Source organism: Zalophus californianus, chromosome 7, assembly GCF_009762305.2.
Source record: "Zalophus californianus isolate mZalCal1 chromosome 7, mZalCal1.pri.v2, whole genome shotgun sequence".
NCBI lineage: Eukaryota > Metazoa > Chordata > Mammalia > Carnivora > Otariidae > Zalophus > Zalophus californianus.
This window is the reverse complement of record NC_045601.1, coordinates 13,253,127-13,272,906: the sequence shown is the minus strand read 5'-3', so window position 1 is coordinate 13,272,906 and position 19,780 is coordinate 13,253,127. Positions and strand designations below refer to the sequence as shown.

Below are 19,780 nucleotides of genomic sequence, written 5' to 3'. Positions count from 1 at the left end.
CTAAAACTGACTCCATGAAGAAATAAATTGTCTTTATTTACTCATGTGTGCCAAATATTTAGAACAGTGGCTCTCAACAAAATTTGTTAAATGAATGAACAAGCATATAAACATAGATCGAGGTACCAGACAATGCTTGTTCATAATTAAACTTAGAGAACAAACATGTGTAACCAATTTTTAATGATGGTTAAGCTCCTAAATCACTTTGTAACTTATTACTGAGTTGAAATGTGAATGAAGTCAGGTCCTTTTTTGTTCTTTTGTGGGTTTCAAGGAATCATAGATACTGATTTCTACAGAGAAACTTCCCAAGTGAAATCTACATGGTCTCTTTTAAGCCTTTTTAGTTAAGCCTGTCAAAAGGTCCCCCATTTCTAATTTCTCTGTGAATCAATGGATGTCCTTTCCACTCTCCAACCTATGAAGTCTTCTCAAGAAGAAGCAACATAAACAGAAACCTCTTGTTCCTTCAGAGAAGACCCTGAAGTGTTCTTTATTCTCTCGTGGAAGGTGGTGCCACCCTCTAGAAGCAGAGGTCCAAACTGGTCTGCTGCTGAACTCTTACAGTTTGCAGCCATTAGAATGACTGGACATTGAATTACATTTTTAATTCCAGATTCTAATTTTTGGGACATAATTTTCTAGAATAGCATTATTTTGTATTTTCAAGTCATCATTCCAAAATGAAAGTTCATTACCAAAAAGTTTTTTTAAAGATTTTATTTATTTATTTGACAGAGAGAGACACAGTGAGAGAGGGAACACAAGCAGGAGCAGATGGAGAGGGAGAAGCGCCCCCCAAAATATTTTTTTAAAGCAAGAACTTAGAGAAAAAAAATTTTCACCTAGGCTTATATAGCTCAATCATAGCTAGCCTATGCCAGATTGAGCCAAAACAATAAGTTGATTCATTCTCTGGATAAAAGTTACCATGAGTTCTTCAGTTATCATCTGTTTCAATAAAAAGCTTAAATGTTATTTTAACCAAGTGTCTTGCATGTCTGTTTTTAAGAAACAAGAGGAAACAAAAACAAAATCTGCCTGGAAAATATGTGAGCAGGAGGAACATATTCTGTTTCTAAGGCAAATAAAATCTAACTGTTCAACATGTATCTATTTCCAATATATTTCTTCAGGAAAAAAAAGAAAGTTAGCCTTAGTGGCCTTCCAGAAAAATGCTCAACTTAGAACTTTAAAAAAATAACATTTGATTAATGACTGAGAAATTTTTAAAGAATCCTCCTACTTCAATGACCTAACTTACTGGTCTCATATGCATCCCTTTGTTGGTTTGTTTTGAAACAAGCATTCCATGAGCTTCTACTGTAACATCAGGAAACACTGGCATGGTATCATGCAATTGAGCCATGATCCCTCATCTAAAAAGACAATTTGGTTGCTGTTACTTTCAAGTAGAGTTCTAGATACCTGACGATAAGCTCTTAGTAATCTGTGATACTAGTTGCCCCTAGAAAACTAAAAATCACAGTATGTTAGAACTAAAATAAATCATCTAAGAGTCATGAGGGAGAGGAACAGTAGGAGGGAGAGAAAATTTCAGGAAGAGAAGGATGGAGAACTGACCAAATCATTGTGTGTCACAGGTTAAAATAGGAGAAACAGAAAAGAAGAAAAGACAGGGATAGACAGAGATAGAGACAGAGAGACAGAAACAGAAAGAGAGAGAGGGAAGAGAGACAGAGTCAAAGAGAGACAGAAACAGAGAAACTAAACAAAAATATATGCTTCTCTATTAAATTGATGGGGCACCTGGGTGGCTCAGTTGGTTAAGCGACTGCCTTCGGCTCAGGTCATGATCCTGGAGTCCCGGGATCGAGTCCCACATCGGGCTCCCTGCTCGGCGGGGAGTCTGCTTCTCCCTCTGCCCCTCTTCCCTCTCGTGCTCTCTATCTCTCATTCTCCCTCTCTCTCTCTCTCAAATAAATAAATAAAATCTTTACCAAAAAAAACCCGATGCATGTCTATTTAGTCTTTTCTAAATTCAGAAACTGATTTTTAAAAGAGAAGAAAGACTACATTAAGGGCAAGTTATGAATATATTCAGATAGGATATATTGTAAGTCTAGTTCAAAAACCAGTCTAAATTTTACTATATTCAAAGTTTAATTTTATTTATACGTTGCTTAATTTAATAGACTAGTCCTACTGCATAGAGATTTTGATAAAAACACTCAGTCAACAGATACTTATATCTGGTCTTAGCTGCTAGCTAAGTAAACGAGAAAAGGGACCACAATTCTCCACTGACAAGTGACAATCGTAGAGGTCATCACTTAAATGCTATTTAATACCCTAAATCCAGAAACTGGCAAAACAGAAATAAAGGTGCAAACTTCATCACACAAATAGAAAATTCTGGCAAAGGAGGTTCAAAAGGTGAAGGAGCTGCTGTAACCTATCAGAACCTCTCATCACTTAGGTCTGTGGATGGACAAGTACTGTAGTGGGGGTGGGAAGAACACGTACAATAGAACGAGACACACCAGGTTCCCTTCTGAGGTGCCCCGTTCACTGCATGTGTAGCCAGCCCATTCTACCTCTGAACTTCAGTTTCCTAAATCATGAAATGAGGACAGCCATATCTACCTTCCCATGACCTAGCTATAGGAAACAAATTTTGAAATCAGAAACAAAGACACTAACCACAACAGAAGTAATGGATGAATCTGCCACACTGAAATCAAGAACAACTGTCTACAAAAAGAAATCACGAAACCGTCTAAAAAAGTAAAAGCCACGAAACAGAAAAGGAGATGTGCCTCACTTTTACCTGACAAAGAGCTAACGGACAGGCTAATAAAGAAACTTTATAAATACAAAATAATAATAGTAAGACAGCTAAAAATGTGCTAACGACTTAACAGACACTAGACAAAACAAAATCCAAATGGCCAATAAATACGAAGAGATGCTCATTAGTAATCAGTGAAATGCAGGTTAAATAATACTAGGTTTCAGGGTTATTTGGGGACGGGGGCAGTAAATGGTTATATATTTAAAGCACCTACATAAGTCCTGGCACATGGTAGGTAGAAGAACCATAAGCGAGCTTTCCCGAAGACCCTTGCTTGAATCCTTCTAGGGGACATCACTATAACACCAACGAGCATCTAAATACAAAGCAACATGCCACAGTCTTAACATCCATTAATAACCTGAACTTACGCTGTATGCTTCCAAAGCTGAGAATTAAACTTGGACTTCTCTCTAGTGAATATACAGAAGAATTATTCCACATACAGATTGAATGCACTAACCCCACTCCTGGCTTCCTGATGCCTTTTGGACTCTAATTTTCTCTTCATCTACTGCTTTCATCCCCTTAGTGTTCATTCTGCATTGTTATAATGCCTGCGCCCAGGACAAGCACTTTCAATTCTTTCTGAAGACCAGTAGGGTATTAATAAACATTATAAAACAAATCTCTGCAAGCCCTGGCCTATCACCTAGAAGCCCTCTGCATTACCATAAGTCCTGTCAGCACGATACATCTGTGGGTCACACACAAATACACCAAGTTTGTCATACCACGGGGTTGCTATGGAGAAGACTCAAAATCTGAGAACTGCACTTGCTCCTTGGCAAGTACCTTAATTTAGCCCGTTCTAAAAAATTTATTGGCCAAAGTAGATTCTATGCCACTGGAAGGAACGATGTCCCCGCACTTGATCATGACCAATAGACTACTGAGGTCAGTACGTACCAAAGGAGAGAAAGTCTCTGTAGAGTAAGGAGGGGGTGGTGTCTCCACAGCTATTTCGGGGTCCTCCTGTTCACTCTCACTGTAGCATTCTATACAAAAATGAAAATGCTTAATGTTTCAACACTGTCATCACTCATTCCATAATGCATGAGCAGAGGTTTTGCTCTATCTGGCTATTGCAATTCCAATCCGATTCAGAAAGGACTCATCTACTGAGCTACCATTACATAAGAGCGGGAAAAAAATGAATAGCCATATTAGGGTTTCTGCCCTCATGAGTGTCTAACACATAGGAAGAGGACTAACCATAGCTCAGGGAAAATAAAATAATTCCTCAGAAGAGGTGTGAATCATATACTAAGGGATCATAAAATCAGTAGTGATTAACTTTGATCATAGGAGCCATGAGGAGCTGGAAATGGCAGGGTAAGTAAACCATCAACAGTGCACAGAGTAATGAGAGGACCAAGTCGAGGGTGCAGGCTGAGGCAACTATACGGAGTCCCCTAAGGGATGTGGTTAAAAAAAAAAAAAAAAAAATGAAGCTGAAAGTTGCTTAAGGCCATATCACAGAAGGCCTTAAATACCAGGATAGGGAGAAGATTTTTATATAGTGATTTTTTTTCCTCACAATCTATAAATGCACTTCAAATACACAATGGGTATTGATGTTGCGGCAAAGAGGACCAAGGAGCGGTCAGGACACTGATTTCACTTTTCCATTTCTCAGTCTCAGCTTTTATAATTTTTGCTATCAAAAACCTTCCAATTCCCAAGTTTTATATGGCCTGAGTACTTCAGAAATAGTATCAACTCTGTGACCCCGAACCTAAAGCCTTCTTCTTCTCAATATTCAGGAGTAATCGCATCTTTAAGAAGATTTTGACTCCTGTAGCTTTTGAACCCAGAGAACTACAGGCTGAGCTAAAAATACGGCCTCTGTCCCAATTTGACATTCAGTTTCCGAGCACAAACTTAGAGTAATTAGCCTCAGCACACACCTGGTGGAAATATTAAAATATCAGAGAGGAAACAGTGGGATGAAAGTTATCTGTCTAGATCATGACGAGATCATGTCTCTGAGTAAGAATTCAGTGAGTGGGACAATAAAACATTTACACTGGCAGTTGTTTGAGAGCTCAGTGAAGCCTACAGTTGCTAGTGTGTGGGTGAAGTGTAAAAAGCTTTCTTAGCCAGCATGGGAAGCTCTATTACATGTTGGTGAGTCTGTGTGAATATGTCTGCTTCTACATATTTTCAGATAATTTTAAATGCCAAAGTATGTTTCATTAGACGAGACTATGCATAGAACTTGACATTGTATTTCCAACCTATCTCATCCTAATACTCTTGCTAAATTTTCAGAAATTTAAAATAGAACATACCTTCATCCTTCGTAGCAGAATCATGATGGATTACAGCTATCCCAAGCTTGTTTAACCACCTAAAATTCAAATAGAAAATAAATGCTTAGCTAAAGAGATTGGTCATCTCCTATCCACCCTCCCCCTAGACCCTGAAGTAAGGTCTTGTGCCAGACTTTATAATGCAATTGTCATAATTCTATAGTTTGTCTAAACTTTTCCAGAAACAGCGTGAGTTTGCAGTATTGAAACCTAAAACCACTTGTTTCACAATACTTTCCTTCCTTGGGATATTCTTTGTAAGACAAGAAACAAGGTGGTCCATTATCCAGCTTGCTAAGGTTGGCAATTATGTTAAATATTCTAAATATATGAACAAATATATTTTTGTAGTTGTGCATTTCAAATTTTTAGCAATTTTTAGCAAATTATTAGCAATCAAACCTCTATCATTGAATTTAGTTACCTGACCATTAACGTCCCATCTCTATAATTCTTAAAATGTAATTTTATTGCACAAAAACAATAAAGAGAAGATGATCCATTTTTAAGACAGGATTTTTATATTAATCAATAGAAGATCTCAGAGTTTGACAGGTATTCCTAAGCTGGGGAAATGTTTAATTCCTTGAAGAATTTTATGTCAGGTAAAAAATGACAGTGTCCTATCTTCTTATCAATTTACTATCTTATTGGCAATGATTTTCAACTAAACATCAATGATAAAAATACAACTAGACACACCTTATTAAGGAACTCAAACCTGGCTCATGACCTAAGGCCACTGGAGTTTCTTCTCAAGGGGTTAGTCAGGAACATATTTCATCACACAAATTCATAAAAGACACAAAAATGCATCTATTTCATATGTTCCTAGCTATATTACCTTTTATTTAAAGGGAAAATATTATTTTGGGGTGGTAATAATCTGATTTATTTCCCACTTCTTTCCAATTTTCTGTATCTTTAAAAAGTATTCCATATTATATGTTCACTTTTTTTTTTTTTTTTTGAGAAACCAGTACATTCAGTAGTGGCCTAAGTCAACCAATACCAATAGAATAAGAATGCTATGCACTCATTAACTCACTTATGCTCTCCATTTCTTCTAGTCCTGTATTGCCTCATGAACTATCCAGCACACTGCTCCCCTACCACATAATTATCGCATATTCCCAAGTCTTCAACTATCAACAAATTAGGAATCCTTACCCAACCCTCAACCTGCCAGGGTCTTGCCATATTTATTTTTTATTAACAGGAAATATATAAATTTCATTTTTAAAAACAAATAGGGCTTTCTACAAGAAGAAAGAGGAGCTTCGGCCTCATTTAAGAATCCCCTCAGGGGTGCCTGTGTGGCTCAGTCCGTTGAGCGTCCAACTTTTAATTTCAGCTCAGGTCATGATCTCAAGGGCTCCATGCTCAGCAGGGAGTCTGCTCCACTCTCTCTCTCTCTCCCCCTCCTCCCGGCCCTCTGTGCCTCCCCCCACTTGCACACTCTCTCTAAATGAATAAATAAGTGGTTTTAGGTTTCAACACCACAGACTTATGCTGTTTCTGGAAATGTTTAGACCAACTATAGAATTATGACAATTCCATCATAAATAAATAATAAATAAAATCTTTTTTTTAAAAGGCATTTTAAGAAGCCCCTTTAGCATCATGACAAATATGAGCTCCTTAATAGCCACTTAAAACCAGGCCAATACATGGACCCAGATCCCACCATAGGAACGAGAAAGTGTTCATCAAGCCCCGATAGAATAATAAACAACCCAAAAACAAACAAACAGGAAATCACAAAAATATATATATAAATGGCTTATAAAAAAATAGAAAAAATTTATCAGCCTCCATAGTGTTTTGGGAAATACATATACAAACACAGGAAAATATTCACCACTAGATTGGCAAAACCTAAAATACCACTGATTTCTAGAATTTAGGGGGAAACATTCTCATCCTTTGCTCAGTTGAACATCAAAATTGATACAGCCAATTTTAAACAGGCAATTTGATGATACTAGTTGAAATTTAAATATCCACCCCCAATTATAAATGTCTATTCTACAAACCACAAATAAATGTGGAAGAATGTTAATTCAGTAAGATTTGCAATGGCAAAAAGAAAAAAACACTGATACGATATAATCATCCATTAACAGGAAAATGGATAAAGTATACCACTAATTTCATCAGTACAATCAATGTTATTATGAAGCTAATAAAAAGACGGGGATAGGAAGCCTTCCGATGGCCTGGGAAAATCCTAACATACTGTTAAGTGAAAAAAGCAAGTATGGAACAATATGATTGGCCTGATTCAATGTACTTTTAAAACTATGTATTTGTATACGTGCATGAATCGATATGCAATGAAAACCATCAAAAAGGATGTCAGTTATACTGTTAAAAGTAGTTAATCTTTGGACGCCTGGGTGGCTCAGTCAGTTAAATGTCTGCCTTCTGCTCAGGTCATGATCCCGAGGTCCTGGGATCGAGCCCCATGTCTGGCTCCCTGCTCAGTGGGGGCGTCTGCTCCACCCTCTCCCTCTGCCCCTTCCCCTGCTTGTGTTCTCTCTCTCTCTCTTTCTCAAATAAATAAACAAAATCTTTAAAAAAAAAGTAGTTAATCCTAAAGAGAGAAGTTGAATTGGAGGGTGAAGTTGGGGGGATGGAAAGGTTTTCACTTTTACCTACTTCTGTATTACAGGATTTTTTACAAGAGTATGTTTTGTGTGTCATTAAACTAAAAGAAACATTTTAATGTACAGTTTTAAAAACTGATCAAAGCACAGTGAATTTAACGGTTCACTTTTAAAATACCAAAATAAACTGTTCTTAGTTTATACCTGATTTCCTAACTGTATACTGACCCTCCCACCCAAAAAAACATCTAAAAGTAAAATAGACAAATTTTTTAACATATCAAGACAAAAACTATTTTTGAACTGAGAACGCTTGAAACAAGAAAAGGCATCTCTAAGTTCCTTTCCAGAACACGGAAATACAGAAGTATAGCAAAACGAAAGAGTATTGACAATAAAGAAGTCATTCCTCCCAGCTCTTACCTAAAACTCATATCCTTTTAATTGCCACCATTAGTTACTTGTTGAAAACGTGATTGTTTAGAATCTTGTTTGCCTATTTCCTTACAAAAGAGTACCTCTTTTGCTAAGAACTTTTTTAAAAAAAACATTAAGGCAGTAGAAAAATTTCTGTTTGTGGCTAAATAGATGGATGCACAAAAAGACTTATATTTACATAAAAGAAGATGACAGATGTTTCTTGGGAGTTTGTTGTATATTAACTTGATGTGTTGGAGGAGCACAAGTGTTAAGAAATTGATATACAAAACAATTAGTTTCTTCCCACAAACACTGTCCGAGAAAGGCAACTACCAACCAGTCTTTGTTTAGAAAGCAACTCTTCCATTACCCTTAATTACTTACCCCTCTACTTGTAAATTGAGGGTCCCTGCAGAACACACAGCGTTTCTATTAAACGTAATTACCTTTCCCTTCATCGTCCCTGAGAGAAATGTCACTACCCAAAAATGCAGTTTCCCAAGGAAGTGAACTTCTAAAACAGGACGCATCTCTCCACACGCCAGTCCCTCCTTCCCAGATTCTCTGCATCTCATAAAGAAATACCCAGACACATTATTTACTGGCTTAAACTGGCCACCTCAGTAAGAAAGCGAGATCTTCAGGTGCCACTCAGAACAAATCTTTAAATGTCATCTGCATCATCTTGTGGGAGAAGAGAGAAGTTAACTTGGATGCCCAAAGAGATTCCACTTTGGTGTTTATTAACACCACCAGATTAATCGGCGGCTCAGCTCCAGCCTGACCCTCACTATGGAGGGGCTCCAAGTACTGCTGGGTAAAATATTAAGCCTTTCACACACCACCGACATACCAACGGCTTGCTAATCAATAGGATTTAGTTACCAACACAAATAAAAAGAGAAATAAAAGAGTTTTGTGAAGGCTTTTATCTTTTTTTTTTATTTTTAAAGATTTTTATTTATTTATTTGAGAAAGAGAGAGTGAGAGACAGCACGAGAGGGAAGAGGGTCAGAGGGAGAAGCAGACTCCCCGCCGAGCAGGGAGCCCGATGCGGGACTCGATCCCGGGACTCCAGGATCATGACCTGAGCTGAAGGCAGTCACTTAACCAACTGAGCCACCCAGGCGCCCGAGGCTTTTATCTTCTTTGGGGGCATCTGCTCTTCTTTTTCTCGGGCGCTTGAGAAAGCCAAAGGGATAAAGGTAAAATCAGAAAGAGGGTAGTAGAAACAACTCCTCTCTTCATTTAGGTAAGTAAGTCTTTTATTTCTATCGCCCAGGTCTGCCACAGTGGGGCACCTAGTAGGTGTTCCACTGACACATTTTTATTAGTTATGTGAAGGTAATGAGGAGCACTGAGAAATCTGGGAATAGGGCTTAAGTTAAATAGAAGGCCCTCTGATGCCTCAAGCGCCTCAAATATATATATAGCCTCATTCAATTAAGAGCCATTGTGATCACACTATAATCTAAACCAGCAGGGTATGGAGTGGGACAGGTAGTGTTCTATGCATTTATTCCACTTATTTAAACAGGAAAAAAGAACAGGAAATGGAGTTAGGGATATAAAATTTTATGTGAGATGTACTCTGAGCAAGGACGTTTTGCAAAATTTTCAGGATAGAACATGGATTAATGATAAACACAGGGATCATCATGATAATTACACAGCACATAAGAAATCCTATAGATTTTTTTCATATAGAATTCTAAAAGCTGTGAGATTGGTCATAGTACTTTCAGGCCTTTCTCCCTGTGATGCTGATTCTCACTGTAACATTTTCTTATAATGACTTCTATCCCTTCCTTTCTCAACTTAGTGGTTCCCTCAGAAGAATCTTATTACTTCTTCCTAAAATAGCCATTTTGATATATGTAATTCTCCAAAATGCTTCCAAATAGTGAAGAAGAAAGCAAGAATGCTTTAACAAGAATTGATATGAACATATGCTTAAAATTCAAACACCTGACCAAAGTAATCTATTCCCAAAAAGATTAGATTTAGCAATTTTCTCTACTTACACACTCATTTCCTGTGCATTCTCAGCTGCAAAATAAAAGATCTTGATCTGTGGATGGCTGATCTTAAAAGCACTTGAAGGGGGAAAAACACAGACACATTAAAAATTAGAAATTAGTGTTGTCAGTGGGTTTGAAAGTAAATCAAATATAAGTGTGGTAAATTCATCTGCTTTCTTTGTAAATCTACAAAAAATAATTTAGTTACATTAAATACCCATTGCCTAATCTCTACTTCATGGAGAGAGCAGAGAATTAATTTATCATGTTGAGACATCCAGAAAAGCACTGAGTCTTGGCTAGTCGATAGTTTCTATTTAAAACATATGGGCATATTCTTGTATTTTCATTTGCTCACTGCTTTGCTAGAAAGAGACAATAAATTAAAGTTTACGGTCTTAGAGGTGTCCCTTAAATACTCAGAACAATAATGAAAAATATTTATTCAGATTCAAATACATACAAGAATGTTATGTGTAGGAAAATAATCAAGTATAGAACTTCCACAGTGTGACAACACATCAAAAATTATATCCAAGCCTCCCCCTATGAGTAGAGGAAAAATATATTTATTGTCAGTTTAAAAGAAAAGTAGAAAACACCGAAAATTAGCAAACACTGAAATGTTTCCCCTTTATCATTAGACCGGAAGTCCTGCAGTACCGGCCAGCATTTTGGTAAATAACCAGTTTGGTCAAAACCACGAAAATCAACACAAGCTTACGTATCACTGGATACGTGCAGCAACACTAGAGCGGCAGAGACTTAAAACCAATACCATTTATTCATTTTCTTAGAAAAATCTAGTCAATTGCCACTATTGGTAACATAGGTCAGTAGGGAAATAAATGTCTTTCTGATAAAATGGAAAAAGATGTCAGAGGTAGAAGAACAACAACAAGAAAAAGGTGAAGAGGGCACATTTGCCAAATGTGGCTGGATGCTATCATGGCAAGAGCAGGAGAATGGGAATACGGCTGGATGATGTAGCGAGGCTCTCCTGCAAGTTCTAGGCAAGCTCAGACTCTCTGGGCTCCTCCCTTCTCAGTAAAATGGGGACCATACGCTGATGACTTTTTTTGGTTCCTGTCTGTTCTCAAATCTTCTGGACTTAAATTATATCAGGGTATAATCCCAAAGTCCAAGATTTCTCAGAGAATTCTATTTCAAGGATAATAATGTTATAAACTAAGAAAAAGAAACTGGTTTTGCTATCATATCTGCAGCTCTGGGGAGTCCTATTGAACTAGTCATTCTCTTCACCAAGAAAATATCTTGACATCTAATCTCCTAGCCACTCGTGGATGGGAGCTTGTTTTTCGTTCCATCTCAGACACGGTTGTCAAAAATATGCCATGCCAAGGCTCCATGGGGTTTTAAAATCCATCTGTTCCACAAAATGAAATTCCAGAAAACAAGAGGTTAAAAGCTTACGCTGTTGTTTAGGATGCCAACCCATAAAGTTCAAAATTCTCAGACATTTGGGTGTTACCTTCACTAACTTCCAAGTTACCATATCACTCGAGAAACTAAAATTATGAAGGAATGTTATTCTGGCTCAGGGTTTTGTGGAAAACAACTTACTGCTTTTTCTTGCATTCAGATGCTCTCTCCACAGTGAAATCGGGCAGGTTGACAAATCCATCAGCCTTCTCTGCCTGAGAAAAATACATACAATAGATATGAGAATAAATGAGTCAATCTTAGCAGTAAGTTTATAGAGATCATATATACATTGAACAGAGATCATAAAATGAAATGAAAGAGAATCAAAAGATACCTCCCTGAATCAGCATTTGACTTAACTAGATACATATTTTATGAGAGACATTAATATTTTCCTGGTAAGTCATCCAGAACCTTTCCATGAGAAGTAACATGACACAACTTAGGGATGGCCAACTCTTTCCCTTATCCCCAACCAGAGCGCAACGCCTACTTCCTTCAGAAAAATTAAAATGAAGCATTCAAACCTATGCCTGTCCCATCTTCCTTCTCCTATATGAGTTAATCTATCCACACTCTGCATTTGAAATACTTTTTTCTTATAAGGCTCAAAACTCAATTCTAAAGGGAACTTCCTTCTTTAAAAATGATGTATATATGTTTTTTTTTTCATTCAACTCATCTATTTCTTGATGAACTGTTTACTCATCATTTCACCAATCTATCTCAAAAAGAATGTGAAGTACTTAAAAGAACATAGATGGTATAAATCAACTTTTTCTACAATGCACAATGCTTCCTGTGGATTCTTATCAGCATTTATAAAAGTATAGTTTTGAAAAACTGTTAGGCTCTGGCAAGTCTACTCCTAGATATATACCCAGAAGAAGCAAAAGCAGGTACTCAAATAAATATATGACTGTGCATGTCCACAGAAATATTACTCACAATAGCCAAAAGGTAGAAACAGTCTCATCAACAGTGGAATAGATAAACAAATTGTAGCACATCCATACAATGGAATATTCAGCCATAAAACCAAATGAAGTGCTGATACATGCTACAATGTGGATAAACCTCAATAGCATTAAGCAAAGTGAAAGAAGCCAGACACAAAACATCACACATTATACGATTCCATTTATGTGAACTATCCAGAATAGATAAATCCACAGAGACAAAACACAGATGAGTAGCTGCCAGGGGTTGGAGAAAGTGGGGACTAGGGAGAAACTGTTTAATGGGTATGGGTTTTCCTTTTGGTGGGTTGAAAATGTTTGGAACTAGACAGAGGTGGTGGCTGTACGACATTGTGAGTGTACCAAATGCCACTAGATTGCTCACTTTAAAATGAATAATCTTGGGCACCTGGGTGGCTCAGTTGGTTAAGCGACTGCCTTCGGCTCAGGTCATGATCCTGGAGTCCCAGGATCGAGTCCCGCATCGGGCTCCCAGCTCAGCAGGGAGTCTGCTTCTCCCTCTGACCCTCTTCCCTCTCGTGCTCTCCTCTCTCTCTCTATCTCATTCTCTCTCTCAAATAAATAAATAAAATATTTTTTAAAAAAATTAAAAAAAAATAAAAATAAAATGAATAATCTTGGGGTGCCCGGTGGCTCAGTCAGTTGAGCATCCACCTCTTGATTTTGGCTCAGGTCATGATCTCAGGCTTGTGAGATCAAGCCCCGCGTCAGGCTCCATGCCCAGCACGCCCCTGCTTAAGATTCTCTCTCTCCCTCTCCCTCTGCCCCTCCTTCCACTCCCTCTTAAAAAAAAAAAGAAAAGAAAAGAAAAGAAAAGAAAGGTGGATAATCTTGTGCGAATTTTGCCTCAATTAAAAAAACATAACCTATGTTAGGCTAAAGTATTTCTGGTATAAATTTACATAATTGTGTTAGAAAGAAAACAACTTATACTCACCATTCGCTTCTGTTTCCTCCCCTCATTCATTTCTATGCCCACTGTTCCACAGAAGCTGTAGCTACATGAACCCCAATGAGTTTCACGTTGCTAAGTCCCATCTACCTTTTTTGGTCCTCACTCAACTGAACTCTAGTTACTGATACTAAAGCTCAAGGCCTCCCTCTAGAAATACCTCATTTCTTGCTTTTTTGACATATTCCTGCTGCTCCCTTTCTCCTCCAACTATTCCTTGCTTGTTTTCACGAAGTCCTCTTCTCTTGCCTGTTTCTTAAATGTCAGTGTTCCCCAGATTTCCAAACACAAACCTAATCTCTTCTCATTCCAATACTCTCTGTAGGGGACCATATGCACTACCATGGTTGCATGTATCACCACGGTACACACGTATTCAAAATCTCTACCTCAAACTGGGATTTAATCCTGAGCGCCTGTCCCAGAGATCCAACTGCCTAGCGTATCTGTTCATATGAATGTTCCATAGGTTCCCTGTTACAGATTGATATTTGTTTCCGTGAACCCCAAATTCCTATTCTGAAGCCCTAAGCCCCAGTGTGATGGTATTTGGAGGTGGCACCTTTGGGAAGTAATTAGTTTTTAAATGAAGTCCTAAGGATGAATCCCACATGATCAGATCAGTGCCCTTATAAAAAGTGGAAAAGACCCGAGCCCCCCACCTTTCTCTCGCCTCCAAGTAAGGTTACAGCAAAAAAGCAGCCATCTGCAATCCAGAAAGAAAGCCCTCAGCAGACAGAGTTTGTCAGCACCTTGATCTTACACTTCCCAGTCTCCAGAACCATGAGGAATCAATGACTGTTGTTTGAGCTACCAGTTGGAGATATTTTGTCATAGCTGTACAAACTAAGACACGCCCAAAGAGTGACAAATCAGCACCAAACTTACTATCTTGTTCCACAAAATGCCTGCTCCTCTTTCTCCTGTGTCCTTTATTTCATCCAATGATACCACTTTCAATCCTGTTGTCAAGAAAGGAAATGTGGCAGACATCTTTGACTCTTCCATCCCCTTCTCAGCATGCATATAAGTCATCACAGAGATCGATCACCGCTGCCTCTGTCCCAGGATTCCTTCCTTGCACCACCTAGCACTTCCTTCAGCTCACTACTGATTCTCACCTCACTTACTGTGAAGTCTGGCAAACTATTCTCAACCTTCCTCTAATTTTGTCCTTTCTTCCAATTTGGTGCCCAAATCACAGTCACAGCAAATCGTGACTCCTTGAACACACTTCATGTCACTTCTCTCATTAAAATCCTGCACAGTTCCCAAGGGCCCTTGGGCCAAGTCTGAGTGCCTTAGCAGAGCAGGAAGGCCCTTCACAACCAAGGCCTGCTTCATCACACAATTTCATTTCCTCCAATCCCCCTGGCGCCTCAGTCAACCAAAAATAAACCAAAAATTCAAACAAAGAAAAAACTATACTTCCATTTGAGCTGAATTAGAATTGACGCCAAACTTATGGCATTATTATTCCACAGACAATTTATTTTCAGAGCAAAGAGCCCATCTGAGATGATAACAATATAAAGTCAATCAACAAAAACTGAAATATAAATCACTTATAAATCTTCATTTGGTGGAATTTTTTTTCTGCACCACTGAAACGGCTGAGAGTCCTTCAACTAAGAACCAAAATGAATTTGAGTAAAAGATGCCTTAGTTTTCCCTCCGTAAATCCGTCCTTCGTTAGCAAAGGCATTTTTTTTATTGTACTGAAGACACTGAAGCTGCATTCAGATTCACAGATAACTGTGTCAAAAATTGCCTTTGCCTATTTGACTTGCAAAAATGCCTTAAAAAATGACAATCACATTGGGAAAATCCTAAAGGAATGACAGTTTCCTCCTCTTCCTCCTCCTTCTTCTCCTCCTACCTGCTCACATCCCTTGTTCCTTGTTATATTAACCAAAATAACTTTTCTCAAATGCATCCTTCCTCCTCAATTGTTCCTAACTTTCTGAAAAGTTACTTGAAAGTTCTGCATCGGTACCTGCAATTTTCCCTCTGTATCCTAATGTAAAAAAGTCTTGTTCTCTTGGGGAGCCTGGGTGACTCAATCACGTAAGTGTCCAACTCTTGATTTCAGCTCGGGTCATGATTTAAGGGTTATAAAAGCAAACCTCACGTCGGGCTCCACACTCAGCTAGAAGTCTGCTTGGGATTCTCTCCCTCTCCCTCTCCCTCTGCCCCTCCCCCTCTCGATCTTGTGCTTGTCTCTCTCCTTTCTCTCTCTCAAATAAATAAATAAATCTTAAAAAAATAAAATCTTGTTCTCTTGCCAGAGGTATCAAAGCATCCTTTGGTTTGTCTTACCAAGTCTATCTTAAATTCCAAAGTGAGAAAATGCTATTCCATTTCTGGTATGATGTTCAACAATCTCAAAGTTACTCTTCCTCACATACGAATCCATCCACTTTCCCCAGCAACTTTGATTTTGTTCATCTCAGTGGGATCTAATCTTCAGTTGCTGTATTAAACAGCATTAAATACACACTTTTATCAAAACCGTTAGTGTTACACATTCATTTATTCAACAAATATTTAGTATGTACCTTCTTTGTGTCATGCACTATGTCAGATATCTGGGGTATATTAGTGGACCAACAGACAGAGATCTCTACCCTGAGGGAAAATAGACCATAGCTCAACATACAAACACATTTACCAACATAAGTTACATAGCCCATTGCAGGCAATAATTGCTACGGAAAAAAAGATAAAGTTGATCAGAGTAAAGGGGTTCTAACTATAAGCAGGGCAGGTTGCCCTTCTGCTCTGAGATTTATAATGCCCTTCCAACTTCACTCCCCTAGATATAGCTCCACAAATCAACTTAGGTGTGACCTTCTCCAAAACTTTTCCCCTGCTCCTCTAAGCCTAGAATAAGTTTCCTCCCCTTTGTGCCCAGAGGCCGGCTTTGCTTCTATACTTCTCTTCCTGTATTTAGTTAACTATTTCTCTGTTTCTCCAAAAGACTCTGAGCACTTTGAAGGAAATGATTTTGTCATTTATTGTTATATCATTAATACTTGGGACAATGTAGGCAGTCAATACATGAGAAATAAAGAAAGGAGTTTTAGGTGAATGAATGAATGAATGAATGACAGGAACATTGTCTTTTTCCTCTGACAGTAAAGAAAATGCTAAAATGAGATGCAGAAGCCACTTTGGAAAACCGTTTGGCAATTTCTAAAACACATAAACATATTATTACCATACAACCCCACAATTCCACTCCCAGGTATCTACACGAGAAAAATGAAAGTTTATGCCCACGCAAAGATGTGCACGCAAATATTTGCAGCAGCATTATTCTTAGTAACCCAAAACTGGAAACAATTTAAATATCCATCAAGGGGTAAATAAATAGTGTGGTCTACTCATACAATGGAATATTGTCTAGTGAACTATTGACACATGCTAAAAGATGGATGAACCTTGAAAACATGATGCTGAGTGAAAGCCAGAAATAAGAAACCACATATTACTGTATGATTCCTTTATGTGAAATGTAAAGAAAAGGCAAGTCTCTAGAGACAGAAAGTAAAATAGTGGGGTTGACTAGAGTCAGGGTTGGAAATGAAGATTAACTGTAAATAAGCATGAAGGATTTTATTGATGTCATAAAAATTATTTAAACCTGATTCATTATGATGGCTTCATCACTCAGTAAATTTACCCAAAACTACTGAACTGTAAATTTTAATAGGGTGAATCTTATGATATGTCAAATATATTTCAATAAAATTGTTTTTAAAAATATAAAATGCAAGGAAAGTTTGAGGACTAGAGGACTAGAACCCATAATGAACTCCCTCCTCTTTGGCTATCAGTAAGACTTGAAAGGCGGTAAAATATGAGGACTCAGACGCTCCTATTGGTAACTCAATATGATCTGTTCAAACTTTACACAAGATTGATTTAATATTTCCCATATTCTACGGCTTAAGCTAAATTATGGCTTCAGTTTTGGACTATAGGAATTTTAGAGACAAAAATATTTTATAAAGAATTTGCCACACTTTGGACATATTTTTGAAAATTAATTAAAATGGGACACCAAATTTTAATATTTAAATGCAAACATCAGTATCCATTGCCATCGATAATGTTTGGCTCTTTCATACTACACATACCTTTCAAAATAGACAAAATTACTTCATAAGTATCTACATATATCAGAAAGGTAGAAGGATAGACCTAGAAAAATAAGAGTGATATATATATTCCAGAGTAAGTAGGTTAAAGAAAACCAAACCAGAAACAAAGGAAGTGTGATATAGGAAACTGTTATATATTTCATGGTTAAAAATAAAAAGTATAATTATCTCTCTATTCTCAATGGAATCATAGTTCTCTGATTCTAAGAAACCTGATTTTTTTACACTTCAATAATTCTGAAATCAAGAGGCACCTTAGAATCTATAAGTATTTTCAGTGCTTCACTTCCTCCCAAAACCTGATATTAAATAAACTGTAGGTCTTTAAATAAATAGAATCTTAAATTGGAGGGAAAAAAACAGTTTAGAAAACAAAATGTATGTTTCTTTGTAAGATGCTTTTGTGTTTACATGTGAATATGGATTTACCATTCTTGCAACACTTGAAATAAACATAAGTGAGGTCATCCAGTGAATATCAGAATCAGGAGAAGCTGCAAAACTCCGTTTCCTCCAAACAAACCCATGGGTTGCTCAGTTCTGCCCTCAAACCCCCAGCATGCTGGAAACAGGCAAAATCTAAGCTCTAAGCAGAGCCATCCTTTCTCATGTCATCTTGAACAGTTGTTACTAAGTCCTCACAGTACACACAGTCTTGGGACCACTAATAAAATCTGAATTACAGTCTCTAAAATACAAACCAATATGGAAGAAAAGAAAAGAGAACCTACAATCAATTGTGAAAGCTCCAGTTCTAAAGAGAAACAGTCATTTTCATACATGGCTGGTGGTGGTACAGAATGGAACCCAATGGAAGAAAACTGGGCAGTAACTGGCAAAACTGCATTTACCCTCTGACCCAGAAATTCAACTTCTAGGATCTGTCCTAAATATAAATATGTGTAGTAACATGTGCATGGCAACATTATTTGCAATAACAAAAGAATCAAATGCGTATCATCAGGAGACAGTTGATTACACTGTGGCATCCACATGCAATGAATAACATAATATACATACAGAGTAACTTCCCAGACACAGTAAGAGAAAAAGTAAGATAAAGGATGGTAGATATAGTATGCAAATTTTATGTACAAAAAGAGATAGGATATGCCTCCGCAAACATACTGGCCTATATTTGTAGAAGCAAACCATGCAGGAAATGCAAACATAAAAGGAGGGAGAAGAGAGGGTAGAGAAACAGAAATGAGAGCAAGACTTATCTGGTTGTAATTTGTTACAGTTTTGACTTTGGAATTAGGTAGATGATTTATATTTTTAAAAAACTAAAAAAAAAAAAAAATGAAGCAATTCCCAAAATTAAAAACAAACAGAAGCAAATGAACCTAACTGAATCTAAACATGGTGATGTCACCCCACACAAATTATAATAACCATTCCAAGAGACCTTAGAGCCCAGAATTTTGCCTATACATAGTTGGTGGAACATAGGCTAGGGACTTTTAGTAGCAACATTGCTACTTTTTAAGATAGTTTTAAGTAGTTTCTTCTGACATTCCCCCCACACACATAAAAGAATTGCATGGAACCCCAGGGCTCCCTCATTCTCTGCTTGTGCTAGAGGCCACCACGCTGCTCTGTTCTGATAAGCAGCTCATCTTCCTCTTCCTTTCAGAAAAGGAAACACACGCACATTCTGCAAGTACTACCTGGACCTGCAGGCAGAGAGCTGAGCTTGTTAGCACTGGGCTGTGACAAGCACTGCAAGGGAAGCAAGAAAAAAATGATGTTTGCCTTTGTATTGTCTTCCTCTCTTCTAGATATGGCAAGTAGGCCTGGCAGTGACGAAGCCTGAAATCCTGTTAAGGAACATGATAAACTTGAGAAACATCTAATAATAGCTAACATTTACTGAGTGCTAACCATAGGCCATCAAGGTACTACCTTCTTAGCCAGTGGAGGGAAATTAATCACATCTGAGTGTCAGAATTCATGAAACTGATCGGTTTTTAATCTCGTCACCAAACTAGGTGGGCATCATAAAATGGGAAAGTTATGGGGTTATTGTTAAAGAAACAGAACTCAGACCAGA

At 37.7% G+C, this 19,780-nt stretch overlaps 1 protein-coding gene across 4 annotated transcripts in view; it reads right to left on the bottom strand.

The window, feature by feature from the left end:
- IPCEF1 (interaction protein for cytohesin exchange factors 1) overlaps nucleotides 1-19,780 on the bottom strand; it is a 181,847-nt gene that overhangs the window by 40,832 nt on the left and 121,235 nt on the right. For all 4 annotated transcript variants that reach the window (XM_027601050.1, XM_027601053.1, XM_027601052.1 and 1 more), the window contains 4 exons: nucleotides 11,768-11,841; nucleotides 10,187-10,258; nucleotides 5,113-5,171; nucleotides 3,728-3,816 (listed from right to left, as the gene is read on the bottom strand). In XM_027601050.1, coding sequence (XP_027456851.1) covers nucleotides 3,728-3,816; nucleotides 5,113-5,171; nucleotides 10,187-10,258; nucleotides 11,768-11,841 — 294 coding nt within the window. The remainder of the gene's footprint in view (nucleotides 1-3,727; nucleotides 3,817-5,112; nucleotides 5,172-10,186; nucleotides 10,259-11,767; nucleotides 11,842-19,780) is intronic.